Here is a 15,656-nt window from a genome sequence, read left to right on the forward strand (position 1 = left end):
ATATTCACAAAATTCTATATGGCGGCCAAACCACGTGACCGATCAAAAGCCTTTCGCAAACTTGAAAGATATCACACTAAAGATGATATATATTAAATTTTAGTTCTATCGGTGTATTGGTTCAGGAGAAGAAGATTTTAAAAGATGAAATTGCGATTTTCAAAAATTCAATATGGCGGCCAAACCCCGTGACTGATCAAAATGCCCTTTGCAAACTTGAAAGAAATGGCATTCGAGATCATACTGGTGAAATTTCAATTCAATCAGTGCGTTGGTTCTATAGAAGAAGATTTTAAAGATTAAATGAGTATTTTAAAAAATTCAATATGGCGGCCAAGGTCACGTGACCGCATGCGATTTTTATTTGCAAATTCTAAAGACCTTAGGTCATGCTTGCTTTACAAAAAATTTCAAATCAACTAGACCCCTAGGTCTTCTGGAGAAGCCATTTTAGGTTTTTGGAAAATCCAATATGGCCGCCAGGTCACGTGACCAATCACAATTTCAAGGGTCAGGTGCACGAGTACTAATTGACACCTACTAGCTCTGCAAATTTGAGAAGTTTTCATTCAGCCGTTTAAGAGATCTAGGTCGACAAAGAATCGGCAGAAGAAGAAGAAGAAAAAGAGGAAGAAGAGGAAGTAGTAGAACTTGAGCAATAACAATAGGGTCCCAGCCGGTCGGCTTGGCCCTAATGATCACAACAAAGGTGTTGTGCAGGCGGTATGCCAAGACTTATTTTCTAGTTTAGTCAGTTCCTGTCCACTAAACGCCAACTGTGTGATGCCACAGCACAGTGTACACCATCAATTTAGCGCACTGACTGACTAACAGTAAATACTCACATCGCTAGATTATCATAACCAGTAGATAGATCTAAGGTACTGATAAGTTTTCAACCATTTTTCTCAGTTTAGAGTTTCTTACGTTTCGGACGACAGTTATAAGACTGGTGACGGAGGAACACGAGGTACATGAGTTTCTTTTCTTTAAACGGAAGACAAGATAATTTAGACAACCTTACACTACAGTATTTTTTCATACTGAGCAAATTCTTCAAACATAACAGCACTTAGGACCATTTGAGATCCTGGGGGACTTGGAAGATATGGAGGGATTTCGAGAGTATATCTGTGAAAAAAAAATCCAGCTACAGATGGCGAGTGAAAAACAGATGACAAGCAAGTACGAAGAGAAAATATAATGCATTACGAGTTATCTTCAGTTATACCACTCTAGGCCTCGTGCCCGTGGCTAATTTCTATAAACGAATTCAATATTTTATAATAACCACATGGCTTTCATTTATTTAAAAGTGTTCGAGTTACTACTAAATCGGACAGTTCTTTTGTTAAAGAACTGTCCGGTTTACAAGTATATCGGACACTTTTAAACAAAGAAAGTCTCGCGGTGACAAGTCAATAACGATGACCCCCACTTTGTGTAGAAACACTAGCTTCTAAAATCAGACAAAGCCCTAAAATAGAAGAAATCAACGAAGCGAGGCACAAGTAGCACAGTTAGCAGACGACACTACAATCTTTGTCAAGATTGAAAAGTCCGTAATTAAAGTTTTAGAACTAATGGATCAATTTCAGAGTGTCTCAGGGTTGAAAATAAACAAAGAAAAAAGCGAAGCCGTTTGGATCGACAGCTTGAGAGATTCACAATCTAGATGTGGCAATTTAAAGTGGACATCAGAACCTGTTAAAGTATTAGGTCTTTATATTGGGTACAACAAACAAAAGTGTGACCAACTAAATTGGGAGCCAAAAATAAAAAAGCTCGAGAATAATTTTAATTCATGGAGAATGCGGAATCTTAAGAGTACCTGAAGAAATTGTTAAAACTGTTGATAAACTAATTTATGAATTTCTAGACTGTAAGAAGTATTAAATCAAGAAAGGAATACTATTGGCACAGATAGAACACGGAAGTTTAAATGTACCCAGTTGTTATGAATAAAAACTTTTGTTTCTCATCCTAGACATATTGCAAAAATGATGCGGCGACGCGGGTTTATTCTCAATTTGTTTTTATTCTTCAACTAACAAGAACGCGCAAAAACATGAAAACAACATAGAAATGAATGCAGAGTATTTTTTATATAGCAACAGTCCTGTGGTTTGACTTTTAGTGCAACAATGCAAAGTGATGACAGCTTAATATAACATGTGTACAGTTCTGAATGGAATGTTAGTGTCAGGTATTTTGTTTACAGTCTTATACAGCACTGTGTATGCACTATCGTCGCGTATTTGCGGGGTTTTTTTTTCATTTTATGTCCCCATGAGCAGGAAAAAAAAGTTTGACACGGCAGGTCTGAATTGAAGTGCGAGGATGAGGAACAAACTTTTTTTTTTCTTGGCGTTAGCTTCTAAATTTACATGGTTTCGCAAATATTTTGATCAAGGTAACGCAAAGTGGAAAGCAACTTTTTCTTTCTTGTTACAGACAGATGCAAAAAATAGCATTCTCAGATCAAGTGTTGATCTAGGTTATATACCTTTTCAGATTGATGCAAGTAAGAGACATCTTATGTTGAATTCTACGTACAAAACTTCTGTGTCTGTAGAAATGAGTGATTTAAATATTTTTGCTTATGACTCTTTCAGTAACACGATCGGTATTTCAAAAATTTCAATAAGAATGGTTTACAGAATACTAATTAAAGACTTTGTGATGAAGCCAAATGCGATGGAAAATTGGAGTAGAGACTGTAACTTTCAATTGAAGGAAAGGAATTGTGGTTACTCGCAAAAAAACGTTACACAAAAAACTAGGCTTCACAGTTTTAACTGGAAATTTACTATTCGTAGATTACCGAATTGTGTTAAGCTCTTTTCACAGGAAAAAAATTGATTCTCCTTTATGTAAACGTTGCTAAGTATATGACATCACAATTATAGATTTTGGGAATGTATTGTCGCAAAAAATATATGGAGTTTTATGGAGAAAGTAATAAGAAAGATGTTACGAATGCCAGTTGAGTCAAAATTTGTTGATGTGATCAGAGGATATTATTTCCAAATTTCGAATAAAAGAAAATGGAAAAAAATTGTAAATCTTGTTATTATCATAGCGAAATGGTCTATACATAAATACCATGTCTATAATCTTGAAGAGTCATTTCCTTCTGTAATTGTTATGAGAAACGAGTTGTATCAAAGATCTGAAGCTCAGAAAATTGAATATTTGCTTAAGGTCATGTGATTTTTGGTCACTTTGTCGTAGTTTTCAGACATGTACACCTTTTGTGAGAAAAATAAAAATGTGTGGAACAAAAATAACGGTAACCCTAAAAGCGACATAACGACAAGAAGAAATATATTTCATCATCAAGTACAGAGCAAAGAGTTTCGAAGAAGAAGCATCAGACTGAATAAATTTCTCAAGTACATCTAAAAATCAATTACAGGTCACAGTTAAGCAACGGTATCGATTGTAAACATCAGTATATGCTGCGGAAAGGTTATTGTTATAACACGATCATTCGAAACTGAAATTACGATTTCAGAGTCACTTGTCAAAACTGAATGTGGAGTATTCTGTCCTCTTTGGTAAAAGTTAAATTTACAGGCAAACACGCAGTACCACACTCATTGGTCTAGACATGTTGTTTTGTTTGAACTTGCAGTTTCAGTTGCAGGAGCGCCTTTCTCTGACGTGGCGGTGCAGCTTGGTTTTCCTATTGTTGCGGTTGGCACTGGCGTGACAGGATGATTTCTCTTTTCCATCTTTGGCTTTGGTGGTATAAGTGCATCGGATACAGCTTGCACTTGTTTTTCATTGATGCATTTGTAGAACGAACTCTGTCAGCGAGTGGTTCGGCCATATCGAAATACGTAGAGCGACTCAACAATTGTGTGTGTGCGCTGCTTCAAAGTTTTCAACTGAAATGAGCCACATGTGACATAGCATCGATTTGTAAACACCCGTTCACTTTATTCAACCAATCAAACATCATTCATAAAATTTAAATCAAACCAGGTGCTCAACCACGTCATCGCACTACAATAGCAACACATGTCAACTTTGTTTTATCCAATCATGGATTATTTTTTTATACTTTCGTTCAACAAGGTGAAAAAAAAGCTTCAATGTTTTCCTGCCAACGCTTCAACTTATACTGCGCTAAAACTAAGACTTTCGGCGGGTAAACAAGGCTCTGAAACTCTGTAAATTCGTGGTACGATACGGAAAGCGAGCTCGTAGGAGGTGGTTTACGGAATTGAACGGTAAGTTTGCCATAAAATCCCTCGGACCTACGGGCCTCGGAATTTACTGGCAAACTCTACCGTTACATTCCGTAAACCGCCTCCGACGAGATCGCTTACCTATAGTTATCCAAGTTATCTTCAGTCATTAATTTTCAATTTGGCATGTCCTTCCGGTACCCCCAAAATGTTATGTCATTGTATTATAAACATTACTGTTCCTTTCCAAAACTGTGGTTTCCTGATATGCGCACTGTACCATGATAAATAACCCTTTCCCACATTCCCATGTAGCAGCTGCGTCCACTGCCAACCAAACCAATGAAAGCATCAGGATTGGGTCAAAATCTGGTGGTGACATGATTAACAAAAGGGACAGAACTGTCACTTTGACAATTCACTAGTATTACTGTATTTCTTATACTACAGTTCTACTTCTTTCAAATTTACATTTGTCACTGTACAGTTTTCTTAAATAGCGTTCATTAACCCTCAAACTATGGAAATCCGGTCACGACATGCGACATGCGACCTGCGACTTCAAAACTGCGACAGAGTCCTGCGAGTTCGAAACATGCGACCTGCGACTTCGGCATTTAGACCTATGTGTAACCTGCGACTTCACAACAGCGACCTGCGTCCTGCTTGTTTGTCAAACTGCAACCTGCGACTTCACAACTGCGACATGCGACCTGTTACTGTTAACAGGAAAAAATAAACTCAGAACACATCGAGAATTTGAAACTTCTTTTCACTTTGAAAATTTGAATGAACATTTTCGGTGCGGAAATTCCAAAATCAAATTTCTTGCACATATATGCACTCATTGACATAGCTACCCAATTCTAATGTACTTATGCCAATTATCGCATTTAGGTGACTGATGATGGGATCATTATGTATCTTGAAACACAGTGTGACGGAGGGTCTTCGCTGTTGAAGACAGCGACCTGGCTATGTCTCTCTCAGGCTAAAGAGAACACAAAAGATGCATAAGAGGACAATCCACAGAAAATAACGCAACATTTAGAACAGTTGATGTGTGGAGGTTTTCCCCTTTATAATTGCTCTCACAGTAGCAGCAGTAGCAGCATACTAGTATTTATTATAAATATATATACTTATGTTGCAGTTAAACAAAAACTACATTTTTTGCATGTTATTTTATGATCGTGTTTTTTGTTTGTTTAAGAGTATTTATAAATATGTCATACTGGTACATGTGTATGTTTTATAGTTGTGAGTAATGCAAGTCCTATCAATACGTGAGTGCCCTATATGTTGCGTGTCTCTTTTCAGGATTTCTCTGTAACATTTCAAATTATGAAATATTTTCCTTGTCTTCCTTGCACAAAAATTAGTGACCCTCCCCCTGACTCATGCGCAAAATGAAGCGGCCCTCCCCCAAACCGCTGCATGAAAAATAGTGACCCTCCCCAATCGCACCGGCCTTCCCTCCCTTGTTAATTCTGACCAGGCCCTAACGTTGAATTGTAAAGGTATTTTTGCCTTACCAACATTATGTAGGCCTATCCACATCATGTTAACATAACGAGCACTAGCAAAGCTCAAAATATGCCCTAAAACAAAAATCCTTATAAGCGTCCAGAAACTTCGGTCGATGCTGGGTCATGTTAATTATATATATGACACCACACACCGGATCGCTCACTATAGAGTCAATCAATAGTGGCTAACTCTGTCAATAACGAATCTGGCTTCTCCTCTTCGAGGACGAAGATGACTTCATCACACAACCAAGCGGAGGGGATACAAAACAAGAGAGTGACTGATGAAGGAACACCATTTTTGATTCCGAAACACCGTTAAGACGAATCACTCAATCAACAAACCGGTTTACCGGGGACCCAGATCACATGACTAGGGTCAAAGCACTATCGATTCACCGGTGTCTCGCCATGTATTCCACACAAAATAAATGCAATGATCCTTTTATTCACCATATCGTAATATTAAACAATATTGGTAGAGCCGATGTGTGGAGTTGCCTTCATTTTCCTTCATATTTATAAGCATTGTCCCTTTGAAACCGGACTTTGAAAGCAACCGAACAACACGTAGGCCAAAACAGCTGTGTCATCGAAGCTCATCTCTTTCCTAAATGACACCACCTATCACTGATATTACTTGTGACTGCTTTTCATACTCTCAATAAATACCAAATACCTAAAATCATGGATCAGGTCGTGATCTCGCAGGTCGCAGTTTCAAACTCGCAGGTGGCAGCTAGGCCAGAGCACCCGGAAGTCGCAGGTTGCAGTTTGACAAACACGCAGGACGCAGGTCGCAGTTTTGAAGTCGCAGGTCCCATGTCGCATGTCGTGACAGGATTTCCATATCAAACCGCAAAATAGTACCTGGAAATAAAACATGCAGTGACAATCACAGATTGTTTTGGATAAGTTTTGTGAGCTACGGACATAGATGTCTCTATTCTGACGTGTTTTGGTCCATGTCATTGCTGTTTATATAATTAAACATGCTTTGGCTCCCTTGTCAGAGTATTGGTGTAAAGTTTTATCCAATAACTGTATGGCTCAGTGCCACATTTTACCCTCAGGCAGACATTAACCGTTCGCACTTTTGAACTTTCACTTCGCAGGCGAGGTTTTTGGTCTAATGTGCGAATTTCATTTATTGAGCTGATGCGACAGTCTGAGAGAGTATCTAAATATTATGCATCTCAAATTGCTTAATTTTCGGTATTTTCTGAAGAATACCATCTAAACATGTGTAATGAGGAGTGATTGTTTGTGAAAATGACAATAAGATCGTGGTTCAGAGAACATGTTAATACGCAGAAGGTCGCTACCTTTGGGTCCGGTATGTCACGTACATAAAATTATTTCGACAAAAAGAAGTGGGACAAATCATGGCGCTAAAAAGATTTCTCAGAGAAGGAAAGTTAAAAAAAAGTTGCAAGATTTGGCAAGGTTAAAAAAAAATAATTCTAATTTGAGCAGGGGATAAAAATAATGCTCCCGAATTAATCTTTCAAGCAACCCCTGACATCAAATGGTCCACACCTTACTTGCATCTGCTGTGTCAATAAGCTAAATCAAATCTCGATAGCCATGTTTTATGAACTTACAAGCCCGTTAAGAAGCAATAATTTTGTCACGAACTCGGTAATAAAACAAATTCAACCCAGTTTTGTTTTCGAGGAATCGAGGCATCTTCGTTTAATCTATACCGACGTTAATGGCCTGATTTTTCCAAGACGAAATGCGGTTTATGACGTGTGATGGCGTTTTTGGAAATTCTCGCCTCGATTTGAATAATAAACAGCACAACCATTTCTACGGCAAGTATTGTGAGTGTCCGACAATTCGAAAGCATTGCCGATTTTGCATTCGATAAATGATGTTCACTGTACTTTATTTGAAATGAGCATAAAAACTGTTAAATTTTACCCACTCTCTTTGGAAAACGGAGTATATTTCAAGGATTTGGTGAAGGGGTATCCCTGCAATAGAAGGAAAACCATACTTCCCTTTTAAACATAAACAACAAGATGACTGCATACAAAAGTGTTCTTCTCTGATCTGATCCCAGTGTAATTAATCGTAGCGACAAAAAGCTAAATATTACTTTTTTACATTTAAAATAAATACAAGTTACCAGCTAATTACAGGGCCAAGCTTACAAATTCCTTTCATAAAATAATGGGTCTTTAGGCCGCGTTAACAAACACCTCCGGATTGGGCGATCAATTTGAGGGAGACTTGAATAAATGGAAGGTACATTAGCGGAGATTTGAAAATAAAAATGGCTAAAAAGGAGGATCTTTCGACAATATTGCTTTTGATTGGCAGTGTCGTTATAGACCAATCTCGGGTATAAAATAATCAAACACGATGGTTCCTAGAAACAGTCAGAGTTCTATATTGAAGACAAGTACTTCTCACAACCCTATAAGTTAGCAACTTCTATTTTGTCAGAAGAACGTTGCTTGTTTAAGAGTAAGACTAGGGTGACCGGACGAGAGACATATTCCTTAATAATGGGGCTGACACGAAAACTCTGAGAGTGAATGCTCGAAATCGAAGGCTTAAAGGGGGCTCAGATAGTGATAAGTTGTACAAATTCATCTTAAGTATGCAATAGTTGTGCACTTTTACGTCTGTGAACAAGGTAATGGCGTCAAAATCTTGAAGTTTACGAACACACTTTGTCAACAAATGTCAGAGAGGACGCCATCTCGGAAGTTGTCTATTCGCACGCGAACGGCCGCTATGAGAGATCGCGTGAACGTAAATAGTTGCATTTCACAGTGAATGTTGTGAAGACTACGAAGTCAAGATGAGTGCAAAAATTCCCAAAAACGTCCTTTTTCTTCCGAGAAACTGGTACTTTGAAACGTCTATGACTTTTGGCATCGTTTTCCAAGAAGGGAAGGAATGGCCATGCGGGCAAATTGTACCTTAGATATTTTTCTACTTGTTCTGTGCTCTAAAAAGGCTCAGCTGTGCAGCGCAAATTAGCGCCCACGGTTTTCCCAAAGCAGAAAGTAAGGCTCACGATAGTGCCGTACTTGAACAACGTTCTTTTTCACCTGTGCGCACCTGTTTCTGACCAGAAACAATGGCTTGTATCCATGATACTGGAAACACAAAGGTCAGTGTGAGGACTAGCGTGAGAAACTTCTCACCTTGCATTATTGGGAAGCACAGTTCGTTCTCTCGGCCATGTGGTAGTGTTGCTCGCCTGAGATGTCACTTCCACCAACTCATCTGTGTGGCTCGCAAGATACTATACTATGTGTGCCACATAACTCTAATTTACAGCATCAATGCCGCGAAAAGACGAGCCAAAAATGTCAATTATTATACCACAATACTGTCAAAAATATACAAGCCAAAGTCAGCGTGGTGTAGTCATATCAGCATGTGTCCATGAAGCAGCATTTGGAGTGTGGGGAGGTTCTGGAAAGACCCACGTGCCAACACAACACACATGTTACAGTGTGCAGGGCTAGTAAACCAGTGAATTGAAAGGTATTCATACCAGACAACCAAGGATTGGCTGTAAACACTGTCCCTCCAGATTCATGTCAGGAGTTGGGGACTGTGATTTGACCTTTGAAATGCATGATGATTATCATGGGTGATTATCATTATTCTTCTTTTCGTCCAATTATAGTTCTTATCTTCATGAAAACGCCCATTGCTCATTATGTGATTCACCGATTTAGCGGTTAAATTAAAGTCTTGCTCAACAGTGACCTTCTTACACGACAGCCTAAATGCCTTAAACAAAACGACTATTTTGTTTGGCAATAAAGTTCTTACATGTACATGGTGAATAAGAGGCATTTTAACTTTGCTGATCATATTTTTAATCACTTTTTGAGTGTCAGTCTTTCAACCCATACCATTTTAGAATGAGGATATATAATGCAAAATAAAACAGCAGCTTTTTTCTACATACCCTTGTTTCAAATGAAATAATACATTTCAGAAAATAGTATCAAGTTTTTGACTTAAATTAATTTTTATCATTATTACCAAAATTAAAGTGTTTTTCTCCAAATATACACCCCTTTATCCTTTGAGTAAATTATTGCTACCATACTAAACTTCAGATTCTCCGCTTTTTGAAAATATATTGTATGACGGGGTTTCCTTGTCATCTCAGATGATAAATTTAATATTCCTTTAAAAAAACAAACTGCGTTGGCAACATGCAGCTCCACCTTAATATTCGGTTTATCACTTATTATAAATTCACTCAAAACTAGACGACGTAGCGAGCTTGCATTTGAGTATTATCATTCATTCGCTGGCTGTTTCCGAACGTTCTCTTTTGACATCAACACTTCGGATTTTATTTGCTGAGCTTGTGTGACTATCTGGGACAGTTCTTATGGTGTCTGAACATTTTCACGTTGTGTTGTTGAGTAGACTGAAATTCGGGCTGCATCGTATCGGGACAGGAACAAGAATGTGACACTATCAAGAAAATGAATGTTGCTAAAAAATTATTATCGTGCAATTTCGCCTCGAAAGTCTCAGAGTTTATCAATTTCGGCAAACTGGAATTATTTCTTTGTTTTCCCATTCGGGTTTTTCAACTTTCAATTCAACTGACATGTGTGCGTTTGTCGTGAAGGAAGTCTGCAGTAACGTTATTTTAGAAAACGTGGGCAGTGATATCATTTACGTTCTTGGTTTGTTTTTAGGCTTCAGTAAATGCAATAATGATAACAAACAAATAAATTTGGTAAAATAATTTGTTATCGTGTCATGCAAAAGAAGGGTGTAGCAAATATGCCGCCTACATTCCGGATGAACGTATTATTACAGAGGCCTATGAGCTTATCAGTTTACCGATGACTAGTTTAATGCCCTGTACAACGCTAAACAAGCGAAAAGTTGGAAAATACGATGTTAATATGCTGTGTCCACGTGACCTGTGAACTGTGAACAGCCGTAGATGGGCACACTGCTTGAAGTCAGCTCTAATATCTACAAAACTACCAGTTTATCAGACGAAAGGGGGCTCGAACAGGCTCTAAGAGCCTGTTGTACTTCGAATCATTCCACTTTTTATCTGACGCCTCAGGCGTCGACAAAATTTCTTTATACCCCATCAATCACTGTATCAAGAAAAATCGAGGGTAGAAAGAGGTATGTGTGGTCGCCATGTAAAGACTATTTTTAAAAAATACACTAATTTCGAATCTTTTGATAAAGATTACGCAAAATCATCTTGAACGCACAACTAAACCAAAGGATTCGCACTTTACGCGTCCACTGCACGCCGTCAGAGGCACGCATAATTACGTGAAACTAACAAGTGCGTTTGTGACGATTTGGGGATCTGTGTTCTTGAAGATTTCGTGAGCAAACGTGCCACGTCCTTTATCTGATACGATGTAAAGAAGTTCCAGAAAAGTAAAGAAGGTATCAAGCATAGCCAATAAATTTGTTAAAATATCATTTGCAATTTATTTCTCTTGATGCGAAAATGAAGATCAGACGGAAACCCAACAGCAAATCCATCATCCATCATTGTTTTCCAAGCGTTGGCACTTCAAGTGTGGCTGGGTACTCATACTTGTTCCCAAATATTTGAGACAACAGATTGGACAACGTCTGGGAGTTAATCAGAACGCAAAACAGCCTGTTGACAGTTTTAAAGATTAACGATAATCAAATATTTAAATGTTAGATATACTTTTCTTCGTCAAATTTCCCTTCACCAACTGAGAAATGATAACAACTCTAACTTTACCTCAAAAATGGGAACACGCATGCGTACCAATTATATATGAGAGAGCAACCCTTGGAACTTTTTCTGACATATGACTTACAGATGAGAACAAATGTAATTGCATAAAGATTTGGTCAAAATACAGTATTCTACATCTCTTTTTTGCTACTGTGTTGTTTTACTGAGTTGAAAATCAAAACCTGCGACGAGAAACGTCATGAGTACAAATTTGGTCGATTTCTATTAAGTATTTGTCTCCGAACATTTATCGATCATTCTTTCTCGCTAAAAATATATTCTTTAAAATTTGCTTAATTCCAAACGATTCTCGTATTCTGGAAATACATTTTCCAGACACCAAAACATAAGAAGGAAATTGAAAATAAAGTTATCGTCAACATTCTGACTTGGTCGTCTCGTCAACGTGATAACATTATTGCCTTTAAAACTATGTTCCTAAAATTCCACATTTTAATACTTCCCTCCAATTTATTTGTAAATGACGATTCGTCCTACTGACAGAGAGTACCGTCTATACTTTCCCTCATTGAAGGACGCTATCTTAACACCCTTCAAAATTGTTCAACTAGTCTCAAATACGCTACTTAAAAGACTTTCCCACCAAAGAGCTACATAACTTCTACGTCAGTTTAACGACCCCTTTTTTATTACGAGTCAACAGTCTGAAATCAATCTCAAAGAAATATAATATGATCATAGGCCAGAATTGTGCATCTGGTGTGCAAATAAATCAACTACATAAGCGGGTGATGAATTTTTCATACTATTTCGCCGATTTTTATCATCCGATCTGATTAAAATTTGTAGACGAATGTATTGAATACAGAAATCTTAGCAAGAATGAAATATACGATTTGACAAAAGATACCATTATTCCATGCTGGACTATTCAGGCGTCGGGGCATGCTTGTGAAGAGTCTCAAACGTGCGTAACATTAAAACTGGGAAACTACGTGAATAAATCTCACACAGAGCTGCACTTGAAAAACCCCGATATTGAGCTGCAAGAATATTCAGGAGTTGGATTTTAATCCAATGGTAAAAATTTGGTTTAATTTTTGTTCGAATCTTGTTATAAATTCCACTTTTCATGATTGATAATTAAAATATCTGGCTAAGAATATTTGGTTATATTTTTAATCGTCACAGACCGGAAAAGCAAAGCACTTGATCGGAATCTCCACGTTACGCGGCAAAATAATCGTGCCCAGTACTGCTATAGGAAGCCCTTAATCGGGGTCTTCTAATATGACAATGCGACTGTTTGATTGGTTAGTAAATATGATATGCAACGACAAATGAACCAATCAAAGCATGGCTCTCAGAAACATTTGAGTTACTAGCGGGAAAGCCCCACGACTTCATCAAAAATATTCTCTTCAGGCCCTAAACATGATATGTAAGGCCTAGCCAATAAAAATACGTTGTTGAATAGTTCAGTGATATTATCAATTACAGTATATTGCATTTACAAGCAATTAAATAGGGGTGACAGAAGACTACGACAGACACCTTTCTATTCACATCCACTACGAATCTCCACAATAATTTTGTTTTCCCTTGCCATAAAATCCCCGATATATAAACTCTAAATTTTGCGAAAATCCCCGATATATATGAATTAGCTGTAAGTACACAGGGACGGTTTGTTGTATCGTAGTCACCAACCTTCCTGATTTGTATATAGATTGAATTTTTAAAGTACGCCTTCAACCTAGTTTGGAAACGGATATTTTCCGCATACGGCTAACAATTTTCACTGGTGTATTTGGCGCTAACGAGTACCCAATAATATCTGCCATCCCTCCTCAAAAGATGTAAAACAACTCCGGTCAACATTTCATTCAGTGAGTTATTTTAGCTTAAAGTTCCTTTGAATTTACAAATTTTAGCCCTTTAAGTATTTCAAAAGACGTAAAAAGATGTCAATGGAAAGCCATATCTCTGACGATGCAAACATTACGGATAACGATAAAATGACAATAAATGCAGATTTCAGACAATGCGAACATTATGGAAATGAGAAAATGGCGAGGAAATCACTGATTGAAGATATGCAAGAGTATTTTCACCAGAACCAGGCTTGGTTTCTTGACGTCGGTTCTTTGTAACTCTGTATTAATGGTTCCGTACGTAAAACCGCTGAGCTGCCTCTTTGTGTAATGCAATGATCGACTGTTCTCAAAATGATTAACAGTCGCCTGTCCAGAGCATCATAATGGGGCTCGAATAATACTGGCGCAATTTTGTCGTGATACATGGAATCTCTCATGACGTCACTAAGTCTGTACCTATCCGTTGCTAGGAGTTGTAGGCGCTGGTATGTTGATTTCCTCATTCTGTGACACAAAGTTGGAAACGAGACCAAGCGTGGAAAACGTTACATTTCTTCACTAAAACATTATGGGACTACAACTGAAATGATGAATGGTTGATGGTGTGGCTATTCAATTGAATAACTTCGGGTGCAACGAGCAGGATACTTCGGGTGCAACGAGCAGGATAGTCCCATGATGCAAGTGGAATTATGGATTCGAAATCGAAACCAGAAAAACAAAGTGATGCCTCCCTAGTTTAAGCATGCCACGATATAGAGGATATTGAAGCCGTAACGGGCTCAGAATGTGGCGGCTGGGAAATCCAGCCACTATTGCAACTGGTTTTCGGTTGAGGAACAATGAAGCGGCAATCAAAGACTAAAATCGATCAAATCATACTTACAGGCAGCAGTGAACTATTGGTACAAGTATTGACATTTCATCGTGGGCATGCTTTCCAAATCTGAAGCGGAAAAACGGGTGTCAAAGTTTACTTCTAACACTTGATGAGTTTTTTCGAAAAATAAAATTATCACTACGGATGTTTTAATGACACATTTGTTTCACAAATTTGTTTCTATTTTCATAACTGTCCTGTCTATCGACATTTCTAATGAATCACTTTGCATTTTACCCGTCTTACATCTCTCCTTGCCTTTCCCACTCTGTCGACACTGTCTCGCTCCACATGCCAAATGGTCTCAGGTGTACGGAAGACTGGATTTTATACCTAACAAGGACGTTCATGATAGTAAATGGGCATAAAATTAAGTAGATATTAAACTTTGGACAAATACTTACGATCTGCCTTGATCCAAGTGGATGGGAAATGTGAAATTACCAAATTTTTCAAATGTTTCGTAGTGATGACGATCCATGTTGCCTAGAAACATGGAAAAGTCTATTGAGTACGTGGAAAAGCCGAATACGTGAACATCAAGAATTTTGGAAAATTGGCCTGCTCACAAAGCGATAACCTCATATGAAAATGATAAGATGACACTATTTGCCTTTCAACTAAGAGAAACTCGCTTAATACAACGCACGGACAGTCATACGAGATATATCATTATTAGGGGATCGTACTTGACGATCGTGACTGTGTTCAAACAACAGCGCCCTCGCCACTCTCAACGTGCTATGTCGAATATTCAACTCGTTCTTCAACAAAGCTGTCAAATATCTGACGAATGTAATTTTATTACTTATGCGTACTAGCACTAAAGAATTTGTTTAGTGTCACCTGTTTTGAATAATTTTAATATTAATCGTATCGACATATCTAATAATTCTTTTACACCATAGTGGACATTTACCTGTCAGAAAATCAAAGACTGCCAAATCCATTAGGTCTAACAGTCGACGTCCAGTGTTGTATGGATGCTTCGTCCGAACTTCTTGGCAGTAATCGGGATCATCTTCCCATCTACACAACAGAAAAGGGGAGCGAAATTTAGCGAAATACCTAATATGTATGAAACACATATTGTTTAATTGTTAGTGGTTACTAGGTCAGAGGTTTATAGCTTCTTTCTAATTTGGCGCAAACGAGAAAGTTGCAGGGTTGTCTCTGTCACAGCATTAACACTATACCAATATACCGGTCACACAATGGGAAAAGGGTAAGTGGTAACACCGGGAAGGTAATATGGTTCAATTATAGTGACTGTATTTTTTCACGATGGATCATTAAAGAGTAGAACCGATCGATATCATTTTGACGCAGGAATTTTATATTTCAAAGGAATTTGAATTTGAGTCAAAATCTAAAGAATTGCTTTTTTATTTACCATCACGTATTATTGTGCAGATGCCGAGGGTCGAAGAAGTTAAATCAAATTTTCGAGGGATCGAAAATATTGAT

General features: G+C 37.9%; 1 protein-coding gene across 2 annotated transcripts in view; it reads right to left on the bottom strand.

Annotated features, from left to right (window-relative positions):
• Positions 1–11,164: 11,164 nt before the first annotated feature.
• Positions 11,165–15,656, bottom strand: part of LOC139152019 (extracellular serine/threonine protein kinase FAM20C-like) — a 32,779-nt gene continuing 28,287 nt past the window's right edge. For both annotated transcript variants that reach the window (XM_070725104.1, XM_070725103.1), the window contains 4 exons: positions 15,109–15,218; positions 14,594–14,675; positions 14,196–14,255; positions 11,165–13,813 (listed from right to left, as the gene is read on the bottom strand). In XM_070725104.1, the coding sequence (XP_070581205.1) occupies positions 13,543–13,813; positions 14,196–14,255; positions 14,594–14,675; positions 15,109–15,218 (523 nt within the window). In that variant the 3' untranslated portion in view covers positions 11,165–13,542. The remainder of the gene's footprint in view (positions 13,814–14,195; positions 14,256–14,593; positions 14,676–15,108; positions 15,219–15,656) is intronic.

Source organism: Ptychodera flava, chromosome 15 (genome assembly GCF_041260155.1).
Source record: "Ptychodera flava strain L36383 chromosome 15, AS_Pfla_20210202, whole genome shotgun sequence".
Classification (NCBI taxonomy): Eukaryota; Metazoa; Hemichordata; class Enteropneusta; family Ptychoderidae; genus Ptychodera; species Ptychodera flava.